The sequence below is a fragment of the Callithrix jacchus genome, chromosome 4, assembly GCF_049354715.1.
Source record: "Callithrix jacchus isolate 240 chromosome 4, calJac240_pri, whole genome shotgun sequence".
Lineage (NCBI taxonomy): Eukaryota > Metazoa > Chordata > Mammalia > Primates > Cebidae > Callithrix > Callithrix jacchus.
The window spans coordinates 39,639,908-39,664,946 of record NC_133505.1 but is presented as its reverse complement, the minus strand read 5'-3'; the positions used below and the strand labels follow the sequence as shown (position 1 = coordinate 39,664,946).

At 51.0% G+C, this 25,039-nt stretch overlaps 3 protein-coding genes across 11 annotated transcripts; 1 reads left to right on the top strand and 2 right to left on the bottom strand.

Moving 5' to 3' along the window:
* The first annotated feature begins 631 nt into the window (after positions 1-631).
* On the top strand, positions 632-10,127 carry AGPAT1 (1-acylglycerol-3-phosphate O-acyltransferase 1). 6 transcript variants are annotated; one of them, XM_035295321.3, is made up of 7 exons: positions 632-876; positions 6,850-7,052; positions 7,291-7,424; positions 7,753-7,928; positions 8,093-8,188; positions 8,315-8,387; positions 8,900-10,127. In XM_035295321.3, exons 2-7 carry the CDS (start codon positions 6,859-6,861, stop codon positions 9,082-9,084), a joined length of 858 nt encoding a protein of 285 aa, XP_035151212.1. In that variant the 5' UTR covers positions 632-876; positions 6,850-6,858; the 3' UTR covers positions 9,085-10,127. The 6 variants fall into 6 exon arrangements, with proteins under 6 accessions (XP_035151212.1, XP_035151213.1, XP_054109797.1 ...); XM_035295322.3 differs by lacking the exon at positions 632-876 and adding an exon at positions 1,118-1,177; XM_054253822.2 differs by lacking the exon at positions 632-876 and adding an exon at positions 1,118-1,289.
* On the bottom strand, positions 10,063-12,831 carry EGFL8 (EGF like domain multiple 8). 2 transcript variants are annotated; one of them, XM_008994201.4, is made up of 9 exons: positions 12,772-12,831; positions 12,074-12,201; positions 11,740-11,862; positions 11,558-11,667; positions 11,369-11,464; positions 11,092-11,262; positions 10,920-10,999; positions 10,693-10,846; positions 10,063-10,431 (listed from the first exon to the last, which is right to left on the bottom strand). In XM_008994201.4, the coding sequence occupies exons 2-9, from the start codon at positions 12,172-12,174 to the stop codon at positions 10,385-10,387; spliced, it is 882 nt and encodes a 293-aa protein (XP_008992449.2). In that variant the 5' UTR covers positions 12,175-12,201; positions 12,772-12,831; the 3' UTR covers positions 10,063-10,384. The 2 variants fall into 2 exon arrangements, with proteins under 2 accessions (XP_008992449.2, XP_035151210.2); XM_035295319.2 differs by lacking the exon at positions 11,092-11,262.
* Positions 12,832-13,746: 915 nt separating this feature from the next.
* Positions 13,747-24,829, bottom strand: PPT2 (palmitoyl-protein thioesterase 2). 3 transcript variants are annotated; one of them, XM_002806691.7, is made up of 9 exons: positions 24,731-24,829; positions 23,594-23,784; positions 23,192-23,345; positions 22,622-22,717; positions 22,427-22,534; positions 20,674-20,757; positions 20,472-20,556; positions 14,774-14,828; positions 13,747-14,582 (listed from the first exon to the last, which is right to left on the bottom strand). In XM_002806691.7, the coding sequence occupies exons 1-9, from the start codon at positions 24,738-24,740 to the stop codon at positions 14,439-14,441; spliced, it is 927 nt and encodes a 308-aa protein (XP_002806737.6). In that variant the 5' UTR covers positions 24,741-24,829; the 3' UTR covers positions 13,747-14,438. The 3 variants fall into 3 exon arrangements, with proteins under 3 accessions (XP_002806737.6, XP_035151207.1, XP_035151206.1); XM_035295316.3 differs by lacking the exon at positions 24,731-24,829 and adding an exon at positions 24,012-24,223; XM_035295315.3 differs by lacking the exon at positions 24,731-24,829 and adding an exon at positions 24,118-24,223.
* Positions 24,830-25,039: the final 210 nt, after the last annotated feature.

Here is a 25,039-nt window from a genome sequence, read left to right as displayed (position 1 = left end):
GCCCACGATCGTTGGGCAGGCTTCAAGGTTCCCTATCACTATTGGTACAAGTGCCTGCCAGTCACGAAGAATTCAAAAGAAAGGATTGGCCCAAAGAGTAGGGCGGGAAAAGGTTAGTGAGGTCCTGCCTTCGCCCAATGGCTATTGGCTGATTCCGTCGAAGTCAATGTGCAGTGCGAAAGGATTGGTAATGACTCGCTACACCTTGTCGCCAGGCCAGGGAGGGCTTTATTCGTCTAAGTAGTTGCCAGTCATAACCAAAGCCAGAAGCAATTTGCTTGGGACTACCTATAGACCTCACCCACTATCAGCCCCTATCTTTCCTTCGCTTTCTCTTTTAGAGAATGTCCGGATTCCTGTTGGACTTTGGAGCGTATGACTCCAAAGCAACTCATTGGCTAGAACTTGACAAAAAATGACGGTTTAAGTAAAATGCGCCGGCGCAGCACGCGGCGAGACGGTGGTGGGCCAGTCTTGTGAGGGTTGAACCTTCTTTTGTCCCACCCCTTCACCCTTATCTGTCGCCATGGTGACTGCTCTACAATTGGCTAGGTTCGCAGTTCCAAGTCCTCGGCTCGTTTCATCCGGGTCCTTCAGCTGTGGACTTTCTGCTGATTGGACCTTTTCCTTCGCCCCTGATTGGCCGGCATTGGGAAAGAAGGCGAAGAGCTAGGGAAAGAGGGACACGCTAGGGTCGCAGGGTTCAAAATGGCTTCAGCTTTCTTGGGTGACGTAGTGAGCAGAGCTTGGGTCTGCCTTTTAGTGAAAGGAGTCGAACTGGGATACGCCCGACGTTTGGATAGTGCGAACATCGATCTGCGGCGCTGGTGTTAACCCAACTCATTCGGCTGGACGACTCAGCCCTCCCCACTTTAGGTGATTTACAGAGAAAACTAAAGACCCACTCGTTTCGTAATGTGGCACACAGAATAGAACAGGATTGACTTCAACTCTTTTAAACCTTCAGAGCAGAAAAGCTCTGGCCTCACCCCCTTTGTGAGTGGTGCAGAAGGGGCAAGGCCCGCCCCTTTTAGGGAGACCGCGGGGGTTAGACCCGCCCCTTCCTCCTTATAATTTGCCCAGCAGAAATAAAGTCTTCTAATAGGGCTGGACCCCTGGGAGTTTGGGTCTTTCCTATAATCACTGACCCTCACTGTGGCCTAAGGAGCAGAACTAGGTAACAGCACTCCCACTACCAGTCCTCTTCCCGAGGGCATGTAACTCACGAAGGGTAAAGGTGTGGCTAGAGGCGGGACCTTGATAAAAGTGTGACTCAAGAGTAAGGAAAGGTGAGAAGTTAGTTGCGTAAAGGACTGGGGCAAGTGGAAACAAGGGTTAGGAAGGAGGATATTGGGAGGGAAAGGTGGAAATGAAGAGTGAAATGATGGAATGATCCTAGTAAAGGGATAATGGGAGTGGAGGAAGAGAAAAGGGGGTGGAAAACTAGATACATGGCTACCGAGGAATCGTCATTCTTCCTCACTTTTTTTTTTTTTCTAGAAAGCAGCCCTAAAGTCCAATTTCCATTGGAAGAAAAGATGTACTCATATTGTATGTTGTAAGAAGGGGCTATCTGCGCTTGGGCAAGTAAGGACTGATAGGAAGGAAGTAGGAAAGAAAAAGTACAGAGGTAAAAGAGCATGGAAAGGGTAACGGATAAGGCCAAAGAGATCTCTTTAAAGGTCAGGGAGGGTAGGTGGGGAGATGGACTGCTGGGAGATAGCGGGGGACAAAGGGCAAAGAAACCAGACCAGAGGACTGGAGACTGAGGTGAGGTGAGATGGAGCCCTGAAGAGAAAAAAAAGAGAGGTGAACTTAATGCTTGGCAATGGTAGGGAGGTGCTTGATAAATATTTAGAATTGAATGGGGGGGGACGGGAAAAGGGGTCCTTGAGAATAAGCAGCAGATAGCCGGAGTTGAGAAAAAAAGAGACCAAGTAAAAGTGGCAGTAAAAAGAGAGCTGAAGGAGAATAAAGGAAGAAATGTGCCGAAGGAGGAATACAGCACCAAGGGATCCAGAGCTGAAAGGGGGTTAGAGAAAAAAAGATGCAGCTGGAGCCAGAGAAGAGCCCAGACAGAGGCAAAGCCCAGCTAAGCAGTCCTGGGGCGGGGCTCGCAAGAGGATATTGGTGGTAGAGGTGGGGAGGAGGGGCCTGAGTTTCTGGGAAACGATTGGCAAAACGGGCTGCCCGTCACCGCCCTCCACTTCCTGGCCGGCCCCGGAAACCAGCGGGCGTTGGGGAGGGGTGGGGGGGAATAGCGGCAGCAGCAGCCCCAGCCCTCAGAGACAGCAGAAAGGGAGGGAGGGAGGGAGGGTGCTGGGGGGACAACCCCCCACCATTCCTACCGCTATGGGCCCAACCTCCCATTCCCACCTCCCCTACATCGGCCGGGGCTAGGACACCCCCAAATCCCGTCGCCCCCTTGGCACCGACACCCCGACAGAGACAGAGACACAGCCATCCGCCACCACCGCTGCCGCAGCCTGGCTGGGGAGGGGGCCAGCCCCCCAGGCCCCCCACCCCACTGAGGTGTGGGCGGGAAAGGGATGGGAGGAGGAGGGAGGAGGGTGCTGAAAGGGACTAGGATGAGGGAAAGGGGAGAGATTGGGTCTGGGAGGGCCGACTCGGGGAGAGGGTTGCTGGGGAAAGGAGAGGGGCCGCTTGGGAAGAGGGTTGCTGGGGAAAGGAGAGGGGACCTGAGAGGGAGGAAGGATGGAAGAGACACGGGAGGGAGGAGAAATGGAAACCCTTGTGAATTTGGGACTGGGAGTGTGCACAGGGAATCCTGGAGTGGGAATTCTCTACACCTTTCTCAATACCTTTTCTTGCCCTTTGACCCCACATGGGGTCATGACTCTTGAGGGGTCAAGAGGGGAGAAGGCCAGCAGAATTTGCCTCTTAAAAATACCCCTAGGCGCCTCTGTTTCCATCTAGGCACAGGACCTCTTGTTTCTCAGTGGCCTTCCACACTGCTAGACCCTTACTGACACACAAATGCCTTATGGGAGCCATGTTTTCTACATTGAGTCTGTGTGTCTTTGACATGTTCAATGGCTTGTGTGCAACTAGGTTGTCCCTATGCTATCCATAGGCTGTGTAGAAATTATATGTTATTTTCTATCAGAATTGCCCATTCTCCATTCTTGTGTCCATGTCTCACATCCAGTTTTGACATGTTCAAGTACCACATGAGTGTGTTTTCATGCATCACACCTGATCTATGGTTTCATGTTACTTGCACTTTTTATGTTTTTGCATGTTTATTTCAGCATGTGAAGGTTATAGACCTTACTTTGCTTTGGCTGACATGTCCATGGTCCTACCATATTCACTAGTCTTCATATGTAGGATCCCATGGCTTGGCTGAATAGCCCACACTCTCATGTTTGATTGAATTGGCCTGTTTGCTATGTTTTCCCAGTCACGGTTCACATCACATATGTGCATGCCCCTTTGCATGATACACTCATGTAACAGGACCATAGAATGTGTGTTATAAATTTATCATCAGTATCTTTTGTGAGCCATACGCTCATTAAATTTGGCCCTCCATTGCATTTCTAAATCCTTGGACTTTTGTTCTCCAAAGAAGGTCACTTAATATCAAGTGTTAGAGAAGAAGGTAACTGGGTCTCCAGGTCTGCAAAGAACTATCCCTGCATTCCTTACCTCAGTGACCTTCCTCGCCTGGGCCTCTCTACACAAACATTATCTTTCCGGTGGCTGTGTATAGTCTGTGTCCACGAGCTCCGTGCATGTCACAGGGTTAACCCTGCTGTGAACCCCATCGTTGGTATTTATTTATGGACATTATCCTCCATTCTCTGCACTATTGGCACATTTGATGAGAGCAGCATCTTTCCCTGTGGCATGTTGATCCCATTCTGTACATTTCTTTTGTGAGATGACCTCTTCCTGATTATTATCACTCTGCCTTCATTATGGCCATGTGTGACCATTATGCTTAGTGTGTTCGTTACTTTCTCAGCGACTTCTAGTAGTCAGTACTACTCAGGAGGGTAACTCTCTGATTTTGATCAGAACCGCCATCTCATTAATTGTAGGTCTGTGGGTGTGTATGCAGCCTTAAAGTCTGTTCAGCAAGTGTTTATTGACCATCTACTCTATCTCCTATTGTCTTGGCATCGGAGATAAGACAGAGTCCCTGTCCTTAAGCTGCTTACAGCCTAAGGAGGGAAACAAAGTCAGCATACAGTGTGTTGTCAAGATCAGTGGCTCTTAAATTCAAGCACACATCAGACTTACCAGAGGGCTTGTTAAAATACAGATTGCTAGCCAGCCATGATGGCTTATACCTGTAATCCCAACACTTCAGAAGGCCGAGGCTGGAGGATCACTTGAGGCCAGGAGTTCAAGACCAACCTGAGTGACAGAGTGAGAAAAAGAAAAATAGATTGGTGGGTCTAATGCCTGTAATTTCTGATTCAGTGGATCCAGGGTGAAATCTAATAATTTGCATTTCTACACTTCAAGACCCACTGATCAAAATAAAAGTGTAATGAAAGCACAAGCCTGCAGGGTTTCAGGAAGACCTCCAAAAGATGACACTGAACTGTGAGAGGCAGGAGAAGAGGTGGGCATTCCAGCCAAAGGGAACAGTATGTTCAAGGTGCAGAAGCATTAAAGATCATGGTGTCTGAGGAACTGAGGTGAATCAGTTTGACTAAAACAAAAAGAAAAAGTTTTGTGAGGATGTGGTCGAAGATGTAAGCAGAAGTCGACTTGTCAAGAAGAACCTTTAGGCAAGACAGGGAAATGCTCTGTGTTTCAGAAAACTTTGTGTTAACAGAAAAAACTTTGTGTTAAGATTTTTTTTCTGTGTTAACAGAAAAATCTCTGTGGTTGCTACGTGGAAGATGGATTGGAGGGAGTTAGGATCCTACTGCACATAATTCGGGGGAGAAATGATGCTGTTCTGAACTTGTAGGGGCAGTGGGATGGAGCAGCTCAGAAAGCCTACAGTATTCCAGCTGGCAGGGTCTCCTGTTTCCTCTATTGCCTGTTACCTTCTCACTTGGCAATGGGCTTACCTTTGAGCACAGCCCTTCCCATCATGGGAAGAGAGTGCCTGTCGCCTCAGTAGACATGACAGGTATTTGCCTGAACACCCTTTTTGTGAAATGTTACCCTGCCCCCAACAGTGGGGCAGAGTGGAGGAAGAAGGAAGAACCTAGAACACAGGTTCTGTGTTCCTGCCCCTCTTCCTCTTGAGCCGTTTCCTCTGCCAGGGCAGGTGCTGTGATGTCCCCTTTACTCCCTGCCCTCCTTTTTTCACTTGGTGAGACGTTACACATTGTACCTGCCCACGCAAAGTGTCACTAGAAGGAAGGAAAAGGGTAGTAGGATTTGTTTTCCTGTCTGGAGGTAGGATTGGTCTTGTAGCTATTCCAGGTATGTCCATGAGTTTACCTAGGAATGGGGCAGCTGCCTGGGTGGAGAGGGATTTTTCTAGTTATACATTTACATTCCTTTATCTGTCACTGGGTGTAATTATAAATTTGTGTCTGTGTGTGAACATGTTAATCTTTGTATGACTCTGTGTTGGCATTAGTGACACGAACCTTTAATCTTGCCATTTGGCCCCTGGGTATATGGCTGTGTGCTTTGTCACTATCGCCATATCTGCTATGTGCTGTGTTGGTATATGGACGTGCAGTACCTATCGGTGTCAGCGTAACCAAGTAGTTAGGAACACAGGCAGCTTAGATTTAACCTAAAAACTGCTGTTTAGGAGCTGTATGACCTCAGGTAAGTTATTTAGCCTCTCTGGGCCTATTAACTATAAAATGTAAATAATAATACTTTCAAGACTATTGTATTGATTATTGATTATTTTAAGAGTTTAACTTAATGTATAAACCAGTGCTATTCTACAGAAATGTAATGCAAGCCACATGTGTATTTTTTTTCTGGTAGCCACATTTTTAAAAGGCAAAAAGTGAAATTAATTTTAATAATATATTTTCTGGAATCTGATACATCCAAAAGATTATAAAAATGTAGTCGGTATAAAAGATTAATAATGGGATATCTTACATTTGGTTTTTTATGTATTTTCTGTCTTTGAAATCTGATGTGCATTTTACATTCCCAGCACATCTCAGTTCAGACTAGCTGCATTTCGAGTGCTCAGTAGCCACATATAGGTGGTGGCTACCTTCTTGGGCAGCACAAGTATAGACCATTATAAGACCTTACCAGCTACAAGCGTTAGCTATCATTCTTTTTTTATTTTTTGAGGTGGAGTTTCTCTCTTGTTGCCCAAGCTGGAGTGTAATGGCATGATCTTGGCTCACTGCAACCTCTGCCTCCCAGGTTCAAGCAATTCTCTTGCCTCAACCTCCCTAGTAGCTGGGATTACAGGCACATGCCACCACACCCAGCTAATTTTTTGTAGTTTTAGTAGAAACGGGGTTTCACCATGTTGGCCAGGCTGTTCTCAAACTCTAGACCTCAGGTGATCCACCTGCCTTGACCTCCCAAAGTGCTGGGATTATAGGTGTGAGCCACTGCGCCCAGCCAAGCTATCATTCTCATTGTCATTTATTATCAGATATCTGTGAGTTGTAGATGTCCATGTCTTGTGCCTCTTGTCTGAATACATAAGGAGCTTTTGGGAAGAGGGGTGGGAGAGCATTCCTGAGTTCCCTGTCTACCACCCTCATCGTAGAGAGCTTACTGGGAAGGTTTCAGTGGAACTCTGCCCCAGGCTGTGTCTCTGGCCCTTTTCCTCATGGCACCAACCCCCAACCCTGCTAATGTGCCTTGCCTATCCCACTCTCCTCCATAAACCAGGCTGATTGTCCCCTGCCCCGTCCCCTGCAGGTGGCCAGAATGGAGTTGTGGCCAGGGGTATGGATGCTACTGCTCTTCCTGCTGTTGCTCTTCCTGCTGCCCACCCTGTGGTTCTGCAGCCCCAGTGCCAAGTACTTCTTCAAGATGGCCTTCTACAATGGCTGGATCCTCTTCCTGGCTGTGCTCGCCATCCCTGTGTGTGCCGTGCGAGGACGCAACGTCGAGAACATGAAGTGAGAGAGAGGCAAGGGGTGTTGGGATGAGGGAACCTAAGGGTATAAAGTGAGTAGTGGAGTGGGGGAAGGGGGCGCGGTGTGTGTAGAAGAGACTAAGAGACCAGAAGACTGCAAAGGTGGTCAGAATGGGGAGAGGACTGCAAAGATGGTCAGAAAGACAGTAGGGTGGGGGGAGCTGAGGCATGCAGATGGACATCAATGGATCCCACTGGGACCCCTTGCCATGACCCCACAGGATCTTGCGTCTAATGCTGCTCCACATCAAATACCTGTACGGGATCCGAGTGGAGGTGCGAGGGGCTCACCACTTCCCTCCCTCGCAGCCCTATGTTGTTGTCTCCAACCACCAGAGCTCTCTCGACCTGCTTGGTGAGATCCCACCACAGGGCACACCTCCCCCAGCCATACCTCCCCTGCTGGAACCTTCCCTAGAATCTCCTAGAGATCCTCAATTCCCCTTCCACTGGGACATTGCCCCCTTGCCTCCCTCTCAGGCCTTCATTCCCTGGGATTGAACTGCTCTCATAAGCAGGGTACATATACCTTTGGTCACCCTTTCCTTCACTTGGGGCTCACCCTGCCTCGTCTCCTTCATCTCCAGTCCCTACCAGAGTGGGTGATGATCTGGGTGAGGTGGGTTGCCTTCTGTGACACTCTGCCTCCACCCTGATCCTCATCCACCCCCACCCTGCCCAAGGGATGATGGAAGTACTGCCAGGCCGCTGTGTGCCCATTGCCAAGCGTGAGCTACTGTGGGCTGGCTCTGCTGGGCTGGCCTGCTGGTTGGCAGGAGTCATCTTCATCGACCGGAAGCGCACGGGGGATGCCATCAGTGTCATGTCTGAGGTCGCCCAGACCCTGCTCACCCAGGACGTGAGTCATCCTGGGGAAATGGGGGATTGGAGGGATAGAGAGTAGAAGAGTTGTAAATAAACTGATATGCAGGGCCAGTGGGCCTCAGGGGTCCCATTATAACATCACACCTACTCTGACTCCTCCATATGTATTTGTCTTCCTTGACCCTCTTTCTCCCCCAGGTGAGGGTCTGGGTATTTCCTGAGGGAACAAGAAACCACAACGGCTCCATGCTGCCCTTCAAACGTGGCGCCTTCCATCTTGCAGTGCAGGCCCAGGTGATTACTGCTGTCCCTTCTGCTACTCAGCCGCCAACCCCCACCATTCCCTCATCTCTGGGAAGGGGCTTATTGTAGGAGTCTCAGAAGAGAGCTGTGAACTGATCTGCTTTACCTCTTCCCCAGGTTCCCATTGTCCCCATAGTCATGTCCTCCTACCAAGACTTCTACTGCAAGAAGGAGCGCCGCTTCACCTCAGGTGAGGGCTTTGAGCAGGTCTGGGATAGGGTGTGTCCAGAGAGGCTGGGAGGACATCCCTGTGAGGCAGGGGGATCACTCAGTGTCAGAGCCATGAGATGTCCACACATCTGGGGTCACCTAGCCTGACCCCAGATCAGCCAATAAGTCTTTACCAAGCATGACCATACCCTGCCAGATAGGTAGCACTTGGTCCCAAGAGAGGCTGTTGCTAATCTAGCAGGAAAGGTAAGTCCTGTGTGCACAAATGAATAATACTCATTCAGCAGTAAATGCTAAGCCCAGATGAGGGGCTGGAGGGGTGCTGAGGAGATGTCTGGACTGGGGATTGAAGAAGACTTTGTACAGGAGAGCCTCAGAAAACTGGCGGCAGCTGACAGGCCCAGGGATGGTTGTCCAGGGTTGGGGGAAGAGAACTGAAAGGTTGAGGAAGAGAGTATCGCTCAGAAGCTGGGCCCCCCTGTGGGCAAAGACCTGGGTGGACAGGCCATGATGGTGCTCCCCTTGCCCCAGGACGATGTCAGGTGCGGGTGCTGCCCCCAGTGCCCACAGAAGGGCTGACACCAGATGACGTCCCAGCTCTGGCTGACAGAGTCCGGCACTCCATGCTCACTGTTTTCCGCGAAATCTCCACTGATGGCCGGGGTGGTGGTGACTATCTGAAGAAGCCTGGGGGTGTGGGTGAACCCCAGCTCTGAGCTCTCCTCCCATCTGTCCCCATCTTCTTACCCACGCCTACCTACCCAGTGGGCCCTGAAGCAGGGCCAAGCCCTCTTCCTTGTCTCCCCTCTCCCCACTTATTCTCCTCTTTGGAATCTTCAACTTCTGAAGCGAATGTGGATACAGTGCCACTCTTGCCTCCTCTTGGCCCCACCCATGGACTCTTGCCTCAGTGCAGTCTACACTCTGACCCCCACCTCCTGCCATCTTCTCTGTGGCACAGTTACCTCCCCCTCATCTCCAGTGGCTCAGCCTACACAAGGGTGGGGAACATTCCATCTCCAGTGGAGTCTCTTCCTTTGTGGTCTTCTCTTCCTTTCCACCCCACATTTGCCAGTGGACTCATCCATTCTGTGGAACAATTCTCCCCCACTCCAAAGTCCATGGATTCAATGGAAACATCCGTTTGTGAGGAGGACTTCTCGCCCTGTGACTAGAAGCTGTTACCTGGAACACTCCTCCCAGGCTCAACCTGGGAGCTTTCCTCAGCACCTTCACCTTCCCTCCCAGTGGAGCCTCCTGTCAGTGGGGGCTGAACTCTTCTAATTCAGAGGTCTCATGCCTGCCCTTGCCCAGATGCCCAGGGTCATGCACACTCCAGGATACCAGTTCGGTCTCCACATTTCTGCTTTTCTCTATCCCCATGGTACCATTCTTCAGTGGTCCTAACCCCATCCAACCCCCTGCAGCCCTGCTGCACCAGACACAAGGGGAAGAAGCAGACATCAGGTGCTGTGCTCACTTCTGCTCCCTGGGGAGTTGGGGAAAGGAACTGAACCCTGGCTGGAGGGGCTAGGAGGGCTTTTAATTTATTTCTTTTTCTGTTGAGGCTTCCCCCTCTCTGAGCCAGTTTTCATTTCTTCCCAGTGGCATTAACCACTCCCTGCCTCTCACTCCAGACCTGTTCCCACAACTGGGGAGGTAGGCTGGGAGCAAAAGGAGAGGGTGGGACCCAGTTTTGCGTGGATGGTTTTTATTATCTGGATAACAGCAAAAAACTGAAAATAAAGAGAGAGAGAGATCTGGTGCTTGGTGGTTACATTTGTTAAGGAATTGAAGAAGCAGTTCTTGCCCAGGCAATCTGTCCCCAGCCAGGAGACTCGGGGGTGGGCCAAGAACACCGGCCTCCACCTTCCTTCAGCTCTCTGAAGTTTCCATTGCTCATTGCTCTTTGGTGGCTGATAGCCTTATCTGCAGCTCATAGTCGGCCAAGCCCAGAGGATTTGTGAGTCCAGTTTCTGTATAAATTAGGGGGCAGGGGGTGCCTGTAGAGGCTCCTTATCGATGATTGAGGCCAGGGCCCAGGCTGTTGTCCTCACAGGAGCCTGGTTAATGACATGACAGACACTGGCTGTGGTCAGCCTGGAGTGGACTACACTGCCACTCTCACCAAACATTAAAATGGAACTATTGGGCTGGAGACAGGATTTCAGAAGAGAAGGATGGGGATGTGGAGAGATCCTGGGAAGGTATGATAGTGAATGTTGGAGAGGGGGCATGGAGAAAAGAGGGCATGCTTGAGTGGGAGGGGTCTTGGGGAAAGTTGGGGAATATAGGTCAAGGAGGGGAGGAGCATGAGAACTCACAGGCACCCAGCCTCTCCTCCAGCAGCAGCACCTGGTCGCTGAGAGATTCGATCCGGTCACCCCGGCCCCATAGCTCAGCCACCTGTTCTGGCTGCAGCTCTTCAGGCGGCACGGGCAGCACCGCTCGGACCCAGGCCCCAGCCTGACCGGCCCACTACAAAGCAAGAGTTGCCTCAGGGTATTGGTAGTGAGGTCTGGCCTCGCCCCATCCCGCAGGTTTGGCTCACCTGCTCCAGCCGCTCCAGGCGCTCTCGCAGCTCACGAATCTCCCGCTTCAGAGAGCGCTCGTCGTTTTCCGCCTCCCGAACTAGGAACAAAGGAGACCAAGAGCGTGACCGCTGCCCGAGCCCGGCCGCCTGTCCCGGGTCGCCACAGTGGCCCATACTCCTGCCCGCTCACCGGCCACGCTGAGTATGCTGGCACTGGTTGGGGGCTCTGGGGACCCCTCCTTGCAGGTGCGCCCGTCCGGCCCTAGCACTAGGTCGTGGGGGCAGCCGCAGGTGAAGCTGCCGGCCGTGTTAAGACAACGGTGCGAGCAGAGGGTGACACTGGTCCTACATTCATCCACGTCTAGTTACCGAAAAGAGGAAGGGGCTGAGAGAGGGGGCGGGGGCAAGCGCCTGGGTAGATGGGGAGGTCAGGGAGCCCTCGCTGGGGGAAGGCTGAGCCGACTCACCCACATGACAGTGCTTCCCTCCCCAGCCGGGGGCGCACTCGCACCGGTCGGGCCGAATGCAGACGCCTCCGTTCAGGCAAGGCTTGGCGCAGATGGCTGTGGACAGAGGAAGTGGGGTTCAGACTCGAACCGATAGCCCCCAGCTCCGGGGAGCGCGCCTCCCGCAGGGCCTGGAAGACCCAGTCTCACCTTCACAGGTGAGCGCCCCCGGGTGCCGCTTCTTCCAGCCCTGGCAGCACACTGTATGGGTCTGCTGCACCTCCCGCCTCACTTCCCGCCACATAACGCGGTAGGTGGTCCTGGAACACAGCGTCCGGCTCAGGAACCGGTCCTGGTCGCGGTTCTTGGGGACCCATCTCCCCATCCCTCACCTGTAAGTGCTGCAGATGCGCCTTCCAGCACACAAGGTCAGGTAGGGCTTGTACACTGGTTGGCTGTAGGACTCGTTGTAGCGGAGCGGGACCACCACTGTTTGCTTGGAGCAGACTCCCGGACTGCGTCCATGACAGAGGATGAGGTGGGAGAGATTGAGTAGGCCAGGCCCTGGGGGAGTCCCAAGGGGCTACTGAGGCCCCGCTCTCCCTCCAGATGACAGCCTCTCACCTCCCTTCTAAACCTTCAGTTCTGTTTTGCCTGTGAAGTCCCACCCCCAACAGAAGGCTCCCGAGAAGAGGTCACCCCAGGCCCCACCCCCACTGTTGTCACCTCTCTCTGAGAGATCCACCCTTGGCCCCCTTGACTGACATCAGTAGCAGGAGGAATGAGATTCCGCCTAACAGAGTGCACAGCTCAGCCCTGGACCCCATGATTCTCTTTGACTCTGGACCTTTGGGCTGCAGGAAAGAAAACGTTAATGGATGCCCATCCCCTCTCCTATTAATTTCTCCAGCACTAGCCCTCCAAGGGCACTCTGCTGGTGCCCTCTAAGGGAGTCAGGACATTCACTTTTACATACTAGCCACCAGGATTGCCTACACCTGTGTGTACAACCAACACTATCCTATCCTTAGCGTATCATGATCCATTCGGCATCATAAAACATACCCCAGCACACCCCATCCACCTCCCCTCTAACCTATTTACTTCTAATCCCCTCTGCATAATCTGGAGGGACAGTCAACCCTCCCCTTATGGCACTCCTGTCTTTAACATGCTCTCATAACTTCATACCTTCAAAACGCTACCTATACACCCTCACACCATACACACAAACCAAGCACCTGGAAACCACACCTTACACACACTGCTACTCCCTCACACACCATCACATACACCCTAAATACATATCCCTTCCTCCAACAAAACACCCCTCAACTCATGCCCCCCTAAGTCTCTGAGTAAACCCCACTCTTTCCCCATTGAAAATATCTCCCCACCTGCCCTTCCTCTCTCTCCATTCCCACCTGGCTGCTTTCTCCTAGGAGGCTTCAGGCAGAGCCGCCTCAGCAGAAGCAGCTCAGACTGGTGGGTAGGCCTGGCGGGCTAAGAAGGAGAGGAGGGGCTGGGCCAGAGTCCTCCCATTCCTGCCCCCTCCCACAAGCCTCCTCCTCAGCTCCAGCCGGGTCAGCTTAGTAGGGTCAAGTCCCTCTACCCTCATCTCCAACCCAACAAAGAGCTCCCTACAAGTGTCTTTCCAACCCTGTGAGGCCCCTGTTTCTGGACTCCCCAAATCAGAAGATACAAGCTCTGTAACACCACCTGTACCCCCTTTAACACTACACAGACTAGGGGAGAGTTAGGGGGCAGGGAGAGAAACAGCTGCAGGGAACAAAGCAGGTCAGGTCATGGGAGAAGCAAGATCAGCTGAGGAAAGATAGAAGGGCAAGTCGTCACAAAGGGGCAGGAGGGCAGCCCAGGGCACCAAGGGGGAAACTGTCCCCCCTCTCTTGATGACATTTGTTAGAACTTAGGGGGAACAAAATTGAGTCAGCCACCACCCCCCATGCCAGAGCAGACAGGGCCCTATTGTCTCAGCCAAAATTTCTTCTTTCAAGAAGAGAAGGCTCATTGTCCAGCCCTACACCCAGCTCTGGCCCACAAAGCTCAAAAGGGGCACAACAAATGCCCACCCTGACCCTCAGCCCCCTCGTCTAGCCTGGGGGTGGCAGGCGCATTCCACCCATAAGGCTGAGGCCCAAACTGGAGCCCTGAGCTTAGCTCCCCAATCTTGGGGACTGGGAGAGGAAGAGAATTGTCTTTGGCAGGAAAGAACCTGCAGAGGATCAGGAACCCACAAAGAATGGGCATTGAGAGAGAGCGGAAACACCAAGGGGGTCCCCACCCTAGACCAGGAATCTGGGCACCCAGACCTCAGCTCTCCGCCCACACCCTCCTTAGGGAGCCAGGTCCCCTTTACCTGGAAATAAGCCAAGTCACACTGAGGAAATGGAACTTTATTATTATAAATACAGGGGTAACACCCATCCAAGGAAGTTAAAAGAGGGCCTGGGGCCTCAAAGAAGCTAGGCTCCCAGGGGTACTCCAACACTGATCATAGGGACTGGGGGATCCCCAAACCTGAGATGGGCCTCACAGGCCACAGATATTCCCCAACACTGACACTTCAGGAATGGAACTGTCCCCAGAGGGGAGCCTCAGAACCCCACTCTCATGGGTAGTCCCTTTTAGGGGTTGGGAGGGCTGATGACAGAAGACTTCAGAGAAAAAAGGGAATATGGGAAGAATAGAAGCTAAAAATGTCCTGAGTGGCCTGGAAGGAGACCCCCGTGGTAGGCAGGGGGTGGGTTCTCCTCCCGTACAGCCAAATACGGAGAAGCAGCAGCAGCAAAAGCAGCCACAAGTTAAAAACATGGTTTCTTACTTCCCAACTTCGGCCTTGAGAGATAGGGAGAGCATGGAGCAACCCCCAAAATGAGAGGACATGAGGTAGGGGAGGCCAGAACTTGTCATTCACAGAGGAGCAGAGGAGAGGGGTTCTAGGAGTCCAGGTTGGTGGGGGTAGTGTGGAGCAATGAGGTGGTCACAGGCACACCAGAGCGTGACATCTGCTTTCCAAGGCCACCAGTTGGTCTCTGGACTAGGGATTTCCTGGGGACCCCTGAATATATCCTCAGGAGAGCCAAGGTTCAATGCAGGTCTCATAAAGGGTACGATTGGAGTGCCAGGCTGTGTGGGAGATCCCAGCCATTGGACACCTCACTATGGACCCCCGGGCCAATAGAGTCTTCAGCCCAAAAGAATCTCGCAGATAAACCTTCAAGGTGGTCGAAGGGGCATGGAAGCATGGAAGAAAGACACAAGGAGAGACAAAGTGAGTTACTGCTGGCATGTAAACCTCCTCCCCACAGGGTAAACCCTTCAGCTCAGGAGTCACAGAGAGGGCTCCGGAATGAGGTAGGACAGTGGATGGAAGGGGAAATAATCCCGGGGTGGCAGGGGGCTCACCAGTTGCTCCTCCATCTCCAAGACCGTCTCATTTGCATCATAGAAACCAAAGAAGCTACAAAGAGATTTGGGGGAAGGTTATCAGGAGAGCTGGAGAAAATCTGGCTGGGCACAATGGTTCATGCCTGTAATCCCAGCACTTTGGGATTCCAGTGTGGGTGGATCACCTGAGGGCAGGAGTTCAAGACCAGCCTGGCCAACATGGTGAAACCCCATCTCTACTAAAAATATAAAAATTGGCTGGGCATGGTGGCAGCTGCCTGTAATCCCATCTACCCAAGAAGCTGGGGCAAGAATCACCTGAACCCTGGAGGCAGAGGTTGCAGTAAGCCGAGATTGCACCACTGCACTCCAGCTTGGGCAACAGAGCAGGGCTCTGTCTCAGAAAACAAAGGAAAGAAAATCAAGGGGGGCTGACGTCCTAAAGGAATGGAAGGCCTACTGGGGAGACAGGCAGCAGGGAGGACACTCAAAAATCTCTAACTGGATATAATGTACCTCATAAAGTGATACACTGAAGATATGGCCTCACTTCTGTAGAAACCCCATCAAAATGTATTACCGGCTGGGCGAGGTGGCTCACACCTGTAATCCCAGCACTTTGGGAGGCCGAGGCCAACAGATCACCTGAGGTCAGGAGTTCAAGACCAGCCTGGCCAACATGGTGAAACCCCATCTCTACTAAAAATACAAAATTATCCAGGTGTGGTCACAGGCGCCTGTAATCCCAGCTACTCCGAAGGCTGAAGCAGGAGAACTGCTTGAACCTGGAAGGTAGAGGTTGCAATGAGCCAGGATCGCGCCACTGCACTCCTGCCTGGGCAAGAGTGAAACTCCATCTCAAAACAAAAAACAAGTATTACCTAAGCATGAGAAAATAACCAACAAACCCAAACTGAGGGAAATGCTACAAAACAGCTGGTCTATATGCTTCAAGAATATCCATGTCATGGACAAAGACTGAAAAACTATTCCATATTAAAAGATACTAAGGCCGGGTGAGGTGGCCCACGCCTGTAATCTCACCATTTTGGGAGGCCGAGGCGGGCGGATCACAAGGTCAAGAAATGGAGACCATCCTGGCAAATATGGCAAAACCCCATCTCTACTAAAACTACAAAGATTAGTTGGTTGTGGTGGCACGTGCCTGTAGTCCCAACTACTCTGGAGGCTGAGGTAGGAGAATCGCTTGAATCCGGGAAGCAGAGGTTGCAGTGAGCTGAGATCACACCACTGCACTCCAGCCTGGTGACAGAGTGGGCTCCATGTCAAAAAAAATATATATATATCTATAAGAGGCCTGGAGCAGTGGTACATGCCTGTAATTCCAGCACTTTGGGAGGCCAAGGGGGGCAGATCACCTGAGGTCAAGAGTTCGAGACCAGCTTGGCCAACATGGTGAAACCCCATCTCTACTAAAAATAGAAAAATTAGCCAGGTGTGGTGGTGAGTTCCTATAATCCCAGCTACTCAGGAGGCTGAGGCACGCTTGCGCTTGGGAGGGAGAGGTTGCAGTAAGCTGAGATCACACCACTGCACTCCAGTGCAAGTGAGACTTCATCTTAAAAAAAAAAAAAGGGCCTGGCACAGTGGCTCATGCCTGTAATCCCAGCATTTTGGGAGGGCTGGGCATGGTGGCAGGCTCCTGTAATCCCAGCTACTTGGGAGGCTGAGGCAGGAGAATCCCTTGAACCAGGGAGGCAGAGGTTGCAGTAAGCTGAGACTGTGTGTCATTGCACTCCAACCTGGGCAACAAAATCAAAACTCTGTCTCAAAAAAAAAAATGCTAAAGAGATATGACAACTAAATGCAACATGGGATCCTGATTTGAATCTTCCACTGGATCTTTTTTTTTTTTTTGAGATGGAGTCTTCCTCTGTTGCCCAGGCTGGCTAATTTTTTGTGTTATTAGTAGAGACAGGGTTTCACCATATTGGCCAGGCTGGTCTTGAACTCCTCCTGACCTCGTGATCTGCCCACCTCGACCTTCCAAAGTGCTGGGATTACAGATGTGAGCCACCAGGCCTGGCCTGGATATTTTTTTCTATAAGGACATTGGAAAAGCGCCCAGCCTGGAAATTTTTTTCTATAAGGATGCTGGAAAAATTTGAATAAGAATACTGTATCTGTGAGCACATATTCAGGACAATTTGAATCTATGTTTATGTTTAAATATAATACTAACATATATAAATGTATACATATTTAGAGAAAAATATATTAATGTAAACATGACAAAATGTTAACATTTGAAAAATATAGGTGAGGAGTATACATTAATGCTTTTTGCTATTTTGGTAACTTTTTTGACATGGAGTCTTGCTCTGTCGCCAGGCTAGAGTGCAGTAGTGCGATCTTGGCTCACTGCAACCTCTGCCTCCCGAGTTCAAGCGATTCTCCTGGCTTAGCCTCCTGAGTAGCAGGGACTACAGGCATGCACCACTACGCCCAGCTAATTTTTTGTATTTTCAGTAGAGAGGGAGTTTCACCATGTCGGCCAGGATGGTCTCCATCTCTTGACCTTATGATCCATGTGCTGAGGCACATGACTTTGGTCTCCCAAAGTGCTCAGATTATAGGCGTGAGCAACCACACCTGGCCAGAAAAAAACTTTTTTTTTTTTTTTTTTTTGAGACAGGGTCTTACTCCATCACCCAGGCTGGAGTGCAATGGAAGATCTCAGCTCATTGCAGCCTCAACCTTCCAGGCTCAAGCAATTCTTCTACTTCAGCCTCCTGAGTAGCCAGGACTACAAGTGCACACCTCCATACCCAGCTAATCTTTGTATTTTAGGTAGAGATGGGGGTTGCCATGTTGCCCAGGGTGGTCTCAAACTTCTGGGCTCACTCCTTGGCCTCCCAAAGTGCTAGGATTACAGACACAAACTTTTTTTTTTTTGAGACGGAGTCTCACTCTGTCACCCAGGCTGAAGTACAGGATACAATCTCAGCTCACTGCAACCTCCACCTCCCAGGTTCAAGCAATTCTCCTGCCTCAGCCTCCCAAGTAGCTGGAACTACAGGTGTGCACCATCACATCCAGCTAATTTTTTGGCATTTTTAGTAGAGACAGGGTTTCACCGTGTTAGCCAGGATGGTCTCGATCTACTGACCTTATGATCCGCCCACCTCAGCCTCCCATAGTGCTGGGATTACAGGCGTGAGAGCACACCCAGCAGTAAACTTTTCTTAAGTATATTTCAAAATAAAAAGGTCTTAAAACTTTTTGTTTTTTGAGACAGAGTCTTGCTCTGTCACCCAGGCTGGAGTGAAGTGGCGCCATGTCGGCTCATTGCAACCTCCACCTCCCAGTTTCAAGCAATTCTCCTGCCTCAGCCTCCCGAGTAGCTGGAACTACAGGCAAGTGCAACCAGACCCAGCTCATTTTTGTATTTTTAGTAGAAACAGGTTTCTCCATGTTAGCCAGCTGGTCTCAAACTCCTGACCTCAGGTGATCCACCTGCCTCAGCCTCCTAAAGTACTGGGATTATAGGCGTGAGCCACTGCGCCCAGCCAGGTGGAGTTAAAATCTTTTAATTAAAAAATATTTAACTGGCATGGGCATTCAGTGGACCCTGGAATAAGCATATTTATTCAGTGCTTATTCCAGCTGAATAAATGCTAATATTGTTAAATCCAGTGGATTATGGGAGCAAAAAAGAAAGGCCACCATCCGAGCATTAGAGCATCAACAAAAGCTTCCCAGCAATGAACCTGGACCAAGGAAAGCTATCCCAGGCAAAGGGAACAGCAAGAGCAAAGACACAGAGGTGAGGTGCAGCTGGATGCACTGGGGAGTGGGGTTGGAGGCCATGTTGATAGATTTCAGGTGTAGAGAAGCAGTAGGGGCACACAGACCTGAATTTGAACCCCCGCTCTGCCACACTCCCCACTGTGTGTTTAAGATGCTGCTTATCCTCACTGTCCTATGTAAGAATACTTCCTGGCCAGGTGCTCATGCCTGCAATCCCAGCACTTTGGGAGGCCAAGGCGGGTGGATCACCTGAGGTCAGGAGACCAGCCTGACCAGTATGGTGAAATCCCATCTCTATTAAAATATGAAAATATTAAAATATGAAAATTAGCTGGGCATGGTGGCAGGTGCCTGTAATCCCAGCTACTCAGGAGGCTGAGGCAGAAGGATTGCTTGAACCTGGGAGGTGGAAGTTGCAGTGAGCCAAGATCACACTACTTCACTCCAGCCTGGGAGACAGAGTGAGTCACAAAAAGCAAGAATACTTCCTTCAAGAGAAGAAGTAAAACATTGTGGTTAAAAGCCAGATAGCCTGACCTCACCACTATCTCTTTTTTTCTTTAATTTCTTTTTTTTTTTTTAGCTTACCATCATCAGGTAGAATATGACCTCACCACAATCTCTATGAATGCAGACATGTTATTTAATGTCTTCACACCTAAGTTTCCTTATATGTCAAGTGAAGATAATAGTAATTATCCCAGAGAGTGTTGTGAGGACTAAATGAGCTAATATATAAAAAACAGTGACTTGGTGGCCAGCCTCAGTGGCTCAGACCTGTAATCCCAGCACTTTTGGAGGCTAAGGTAGGTGGATCACCTTAGGTCAGGAGTTCAAGATCAGCCTGACCAACTTGGTGAAACCCCGTCTCTACTAAAAATATAAAAATTAGCTGAGCATGGTAGCAGGCGCCTATAGTCCCAGCTACTCAGGATGCTGAGGCAGGAAAATGGCTTGAACCCAGGAGGCGGAGGTTGCAGTGAGCCAAGCTCCCAGCTCATTGTGCAGTAGCCACACTGGCCTTATTCCTCACACAAGCCTCAGGGACTCTGCAGGTGCCACGCCTTCTCTCTGGGGGATTCTTCCCCCCAGAGCACAACTCTCTCCTTCACTTCTTTCAGTCTCTAATTGAATGGCAAATCTTCCAGGAGGACTTTTTCACCTACTATTGAAACTAGACCCCGGTCATCTTCTAATCCTTTCCCTACCTTATTATGTGATATATATATATACACACATATATAGATAGATAGATATTTACATGTATTAGCTGTCTCTCTAACTAGAATATAAGCTACATAAACATTAGGGACTTCTCTGTTATTGACCACTGCACCCATTATGTTCAATAAATATTTGCTGAGTGACTCAAGTAGCTCAGGTGACATTACAGATCACTCATGGTGACCTATAACAGAGGCAAGCACATAGTGCCATGGAGCCATGGATTTTTTTCTCAGGAATAGGATGGAGGAGACAAAGCTGGAGGCTATCCCCATAGTCAGGGTAAGTAAAGAGGTGGCAGGAAGTGTGATAAAATGGCCTAGAACCACACACACTGTACCAATGTGAATTTCCTGATTTTGATACTGTGCTATAATTATGTAGGATGCAACCACTGGGGGAAGCTGGGTGAAGGGCCTCTCTGTATTGTCTTTGAAACTTCCTATGAATCCATAAGAATTTCAAAATTTAAAGTTTTTACAAAGTGGGGGAGGGGGTGATAGGGATAGAGAGGAGGAGAGTCAGCAGGACTTAGTGACTGGCTTGATACAAGGCGTTGGGATATGACCCCCAGGTTTTGGTCTTGGGTGACAGGATGAATGCAGGGAGGAGCACTAACTGAACAACAGAAGGAGCAGGCCAGTTTTAGGCATGAGATAAAGACCTATCAGGGTTAGGGGATGTCTTTAGCCAATCTTCAGGCCACACAATCCCTTATTACCTGGACTGCCAGGGAGTAATAACACCATCATCAGGTCCCCCAATCAGCACCAGGTGGCCCACACGAAGAAAGTTCTTCCGCCATTCTGTAGGATGGAAAGAAGAGAGGCTAAGTCAGCCACAGGGGTCAGGCCTCGTTGGAGAGGGAGACAGGGAGTCAAAGGAGCAGAAAAGGGGACACAGGTAGGAGACTGGATTCTCACCTGTGGCATTGGGATGGTCTCTTTCCCCATTGATCAGGGCCAGGAAGCTGCTAGCATTGAGGTATAAGTCATCATGGTGGGGATCTGGGTACAAGCAGCAGTTTAAAAAGGAAGCAGAAAAGGGAGGCAAAACAGGTGGTGAGAAGCCCAATAAGGAGGCTGCAGCAACAGTCAAGATGGGTAGCAATAAAACAGTAGTGATAATATGGGCCAGGTGCAGTGGCTCACGCCTGTAATCCCAGCACTTTGGGAGGCCAAGGCAAGTGGATCACTTGGGGTCAGGAGTTCGAGACCAGCCTGGTCAACATGGTGAAACCCTGTCTCTACTAAAAATAGAAAAGTTAGCCAGGCGTCGTGGGGCCTGCCTGTAATCCCAGCTACTTGGGAGGCTGAGGCACAAGAATCACTTGAACCCAGAAGGTGGAGGTTGCAGTGAGTCAAGATTGTGCCACTGCATTTCATCCTGGGTGACACAGTAAGACTCCATCTCAAAAAAATAGTAACAGTAGTGATAATAATTGTAAACATGATAACAAGTACTTTTTTTCTGAGATGGAATCTCACTCTGTTGCCCAAGCTGAAGTGCAGTGGCACAATCTCGGATCATTGCAACCTCCGCCTCCCGGGATCAAGCAAGTCTCCTGCCTCACCCTCCCAAGTAGCTAGGATTACAGGCATGTGCCCACATCCAGCTAATTTTTTTGTATTTTTAGTAGAGACAGGGTTTCACCATGTTGGCCAGGCTGGTCTCACACTCCTGACCTCAAGTGATCCGCCCACTTCCCAAAGTGCTGGGATTACAGGTGAGCCACCATATCTGGCAATAGCAAGTACTTTTATCTAGCACTTACTATGAGCCAGGTACTCTTCAAAGTACACTGCATTCATTAATTATTTAATCCTTAAAACCACCCGGTGAAGTATTCTATCTTATTATTTTACAAATAAGGAAAACTGAGTAACAGAACGGTTAAGTAACTTGCCCAAAATCATCCAGTAGGGTCAAGATTCAAACCCAAGTATTCTGGCCCCATGGTCTGGTCTAGAGCAAACCAAGGGCCAAATCTAGCCTGCTACTTGTTTTTTTAATTAAAGTTTTATTGGAACACAGACACATTCATTCACATAGAGTACATGGCTGCTTTCACACTATAACAGCAGAATTGAGTAGCTGTTAAACAGACTGTATGTCCTACAAAGCCAGAAATATTTACTCACTGGCCCTTTATAGAAAAGGTTTGCTGATTCCTGCATCAGACTATACCTGCTGAGGCAATAAGGTGATATACTTAAAACATTCTGGGCCAGGTGTGGTGGCTCACACCTGTAATCCCAGCACTTTGGGAGGCCAAGGCTGGTGGATCACCTGAGGTCAGGAGTTCGAGACCAGCCTGGCCAACATGGTGAAACTCCATCTCTACTAAAAATACAACAATTAGCCAGGCATGGTAGCATGTACCTGTAATCCCAGCTACTAGAGGGACTGAGGCAGGAGGATCGCTTAAACCTGAGAGGCGGAGGTTGCAGTGAGCTAGATTGTTTCATTGCACTCCAGACTGGGAAATAGAGTGAGACTCCCTCTCAAAAAAAAAAAAAAAAATCTCAACAGTGCCTGTTCAAATAGTAAATGCTCCATAAATGTAAGTTATTTTTCTTGTCATTACTCTATTGGTTGTAGCAGAGGTGGAAGCAACTGCCCCGACCCTCCACAGTGCCCTCTCCATGGAAGCCCCAGTTCAGCATCCCCACTCACCATGCCAGTAGTTGCAGATGGAGAATTCCTGGCCCCAGGGGCTATAGCAGATCCGATAGAGGTTAGATCGCATGGAGGTGGGGAAGAGCCACTTCAAATAGTCCGTGTCTGGCAAGAGAATGGCAGTGCTAAGTGACCATAAACCTCTGTGCCCCCAAAACTCAGGGCATTCTGTGAGGCCCAGTGCCCACTCACCTCCATACTGTCCCATCTGTGGAGAGGAGAGGGAGATGAAAGAATCCACATTGTGATCATCCATGACAGAAAGCAGAGCCCGGCACACAAGGCCCCCTGTAGACAGAACACCACATTGGGCAGGGACTTAAGGACAGCAAAGCCAGCAGCACCCTCTACCCCCACGAACACACACTGCCCCCCAACACACTGTACATAAAGAAAACTGAGGCTTCCGGAAGGCAGACACACCCTGTGCCAAAAGGTCATACATCATATAAGTGACCGAACCCGAATTAGATGCTAGGCCTCCTGCCTCTAATTCTAGGGTGTTTTTACCTGCCCCATTAGCCCTTATGCCCAAGAACCATGGATAATAGGGAAAGAAGGAGCAGCAATGTAGGGAGCCTCCCTCCCATTCAAGACAGAGATGAGATCCAGATGCTGAGGGAAGTCAGAAAGGAAGGGCTCAGGTACCAGGGCTGCTCCTGGAGCAATGTGGTTCAGAAAAAGCGACACTAGGAAGTGTCCCTCAAATAAGGATCAAGCCTCAGATAGGGCTTAGGAGTTAGGGGCAGGGGAGTCGCCTACCCTGCGAGTAGCAGATGAGATGCACCCCTTGAGGGGCCTTTGCCATGATGGGGACCACAGCCTCTCGGAACCCTTGCACCTGTTCCCACAGGGGTCGCAAGCTCTCTCTCCCATCGAAGAGATCGAGCACTGTCACCACAGTCCCGGGGTGTGTCTGTGGGAAGGGGGCAATGCAGCCACCGGGGATAGGCTAAAAAGCTCCCACACGCCACCCCCTGGCCCACGTCCACAGGCCTATTGTGCCCTGCTATAACCAGGGATCCCGTCCCCCAACTCTCCCTCCATGCCAGCATCAGCTCCCTGAGGAACTGGGCAGGCCCAGAGGGGTGGCTTTCAGTTTTCCCTCCCCTGCCACAGTAGAGCAGCCTCTAACGCCCGGCACCCGGGTGTCCCGTGCCAGACCTCATTGATGTATTCCAGCAGGTGGCGGAAGCTGTACGAGCTGTCGAAGAGCCCATGCACCACGATGACCGGCTTGTAGGACGCGCGGTGGGGCGCGGGGGCTGCAGGTAACAGCAGCGGCAGGAAAGGCAACAGGAGCAGGACCCACGCCGCGGGGTGCCGCTGCCCCCAGAGCCCCAGCATGCTCCCGCCTGAGAAAGGGGCGATAAGGGCCTGTGAGGGAGATGGCAACACCCTCCTCCCTCGGAAAAAACGCACGGCAATCAAGCTGCCTCCTCTCGCTCCCACACCAGGTCCTTGTCACAAAATAGCCTACTTTTAACTTACTCGAGCCCTCTCCCTACAAACACACCCCCCTACCACGTTGACGCACCAACGCACACCCGAAGTCCCGCCCCCAACTCTTCGCTCGGTGTACCTCTTCCCTAGGCCCAGCCTAATGCACGTCCCCAGTCCTGAACAACGCGGAGTTCTGCAATACCCGGAGCAGCAGCCCAGAACCCCCGGAGCGTGCAAACTCCCACCTGGCCTGCGTCCGTAGGCCTCGCTCCCGCCCGCTGTTTACTTCTCCCAAATCTGGAACCCACGAGGGAGAGGGAAGAGGGGGGAAAGGGAGCGCAGGAGAATGACGGATGGGAGGGGGGAAGGGCGGGCTGCTTGGAGTCGCGCAAATCCGTCACGTCCGGGGCTTTCTCTGGCAACCGCGTGAGCGTCCCCCGCGACTCAGAGCCGGGACCGGAGGGGCAATGGAATATTCCATTGCGCCCTAGGTGCCGGGGAGGAAATAGGCGGAGCGATCCATTTAGGCCAGTGGGGAGAGGAAAAAGCAGCAAACATATTATGGGAATGGAAAGAAGGCCCCCAGGCTTCGTCGGCCCCAGCGACCCAAAGGTCCGACTTCCCCGCCTTATTCTCCCCACTTCCCAATACAGGCGTCCGGCTCTGCAGCAGAACACGAAGTTTTCTTTTCCCAAGGGGCGGTCGGGGGGTGGACCAGGGAAAGATAGCCCTCCACATTTTGCCTTGTGCTGGGTGAGTGACAGGGTGACCTGGAGGGCTGATGCCAGCGCGGGCTTACCCCTCAACACCCACCCCCAACCCCACCCCCCTCCAGCCCGCCCCAGGTCAGCATCTTACAACTCTTCATTCTGAAGTGCGTGTAGTGCCCTTGTCTCCAGAGACGCGGAGAGTCCTCGAGGCCCCTTGAGCTAAGTGCAGCCTGGCCCAGTTTCTCCTGCCCTACTCTACTCCCCTCCCCATAAGCGACCCACCCCGAAGGGGCGGAGGGCCCAAAGGGATGCGCTGACTCACGCCCGCGTAATTTCGACCAGTCTTTCAACCTGAGCGACCCCCACAATCTGGCTTTCTGAGCTCTCTGTGGGTGGGTCCCTACCGAGACCCCTAGGCGCTCCACCTCTCCGCCCTTGACCCCTACCCGACACCCTA

Coding starts and splice junctions, on each gene's coding strand:
- PPT2 (XM_002806691.7), bottom strand. Junction 23,346..23,593: donor TGCTGGAATACATCAATGAG/GTCTGGCACGGG, acceptor CCCTTCCCACAG/ACACACCCCGGGACTGTGGT. Junction 14,829..20,471: donor ATTACTCCCTGGCAGTCCAG/GTAATAAGGGAT, acceptor ATCTCTTTGTAG/CTTCTTTGGTTTCTATGATG.
- EGFL8 (XM_008994201.4), bottom strand. CDS start 12,174: ATGGGGTCCAGGGCTGAGCTGTGCACTCTGTTAGGCGGAATCTCATTC. Junction 11,863..12,073: donor GGTGGATCTCTCAGAGAGAG/GTGACAACAGTG, acceptor TCATGGACGCAG/TCCGGGAGTCTGCTCCAAGC. Junction 11,263..11,368: donor AGGGAAGCACTGTCATGTGG/GTGAGTCGGCTC, acceptor TTCGGTAACTAG/ACGTGGATGAATGTAGGACC.
- AGPAT1 (XM_035295321.3), top strand. CDS start 6,859: ATGGAGTTGTGGCCAGGGGTATGGATGCTACTGCTCTTCCTGCTGTTG. Junction 7,053..7,290: donor CGCAACGTCGAGAACATGAA/GTGAGAGAGAGG, acceptor ATGACCCCACAG/GATCTTGCGTCTAATGCTGC. Junction 7,929..8,092: donor AGACCCTGCTCACCCAGGAC/GTGAGTCATCCT, acceptor TTTCTCCCCCAG/GTGAGGGTCTGGGTATTTCC.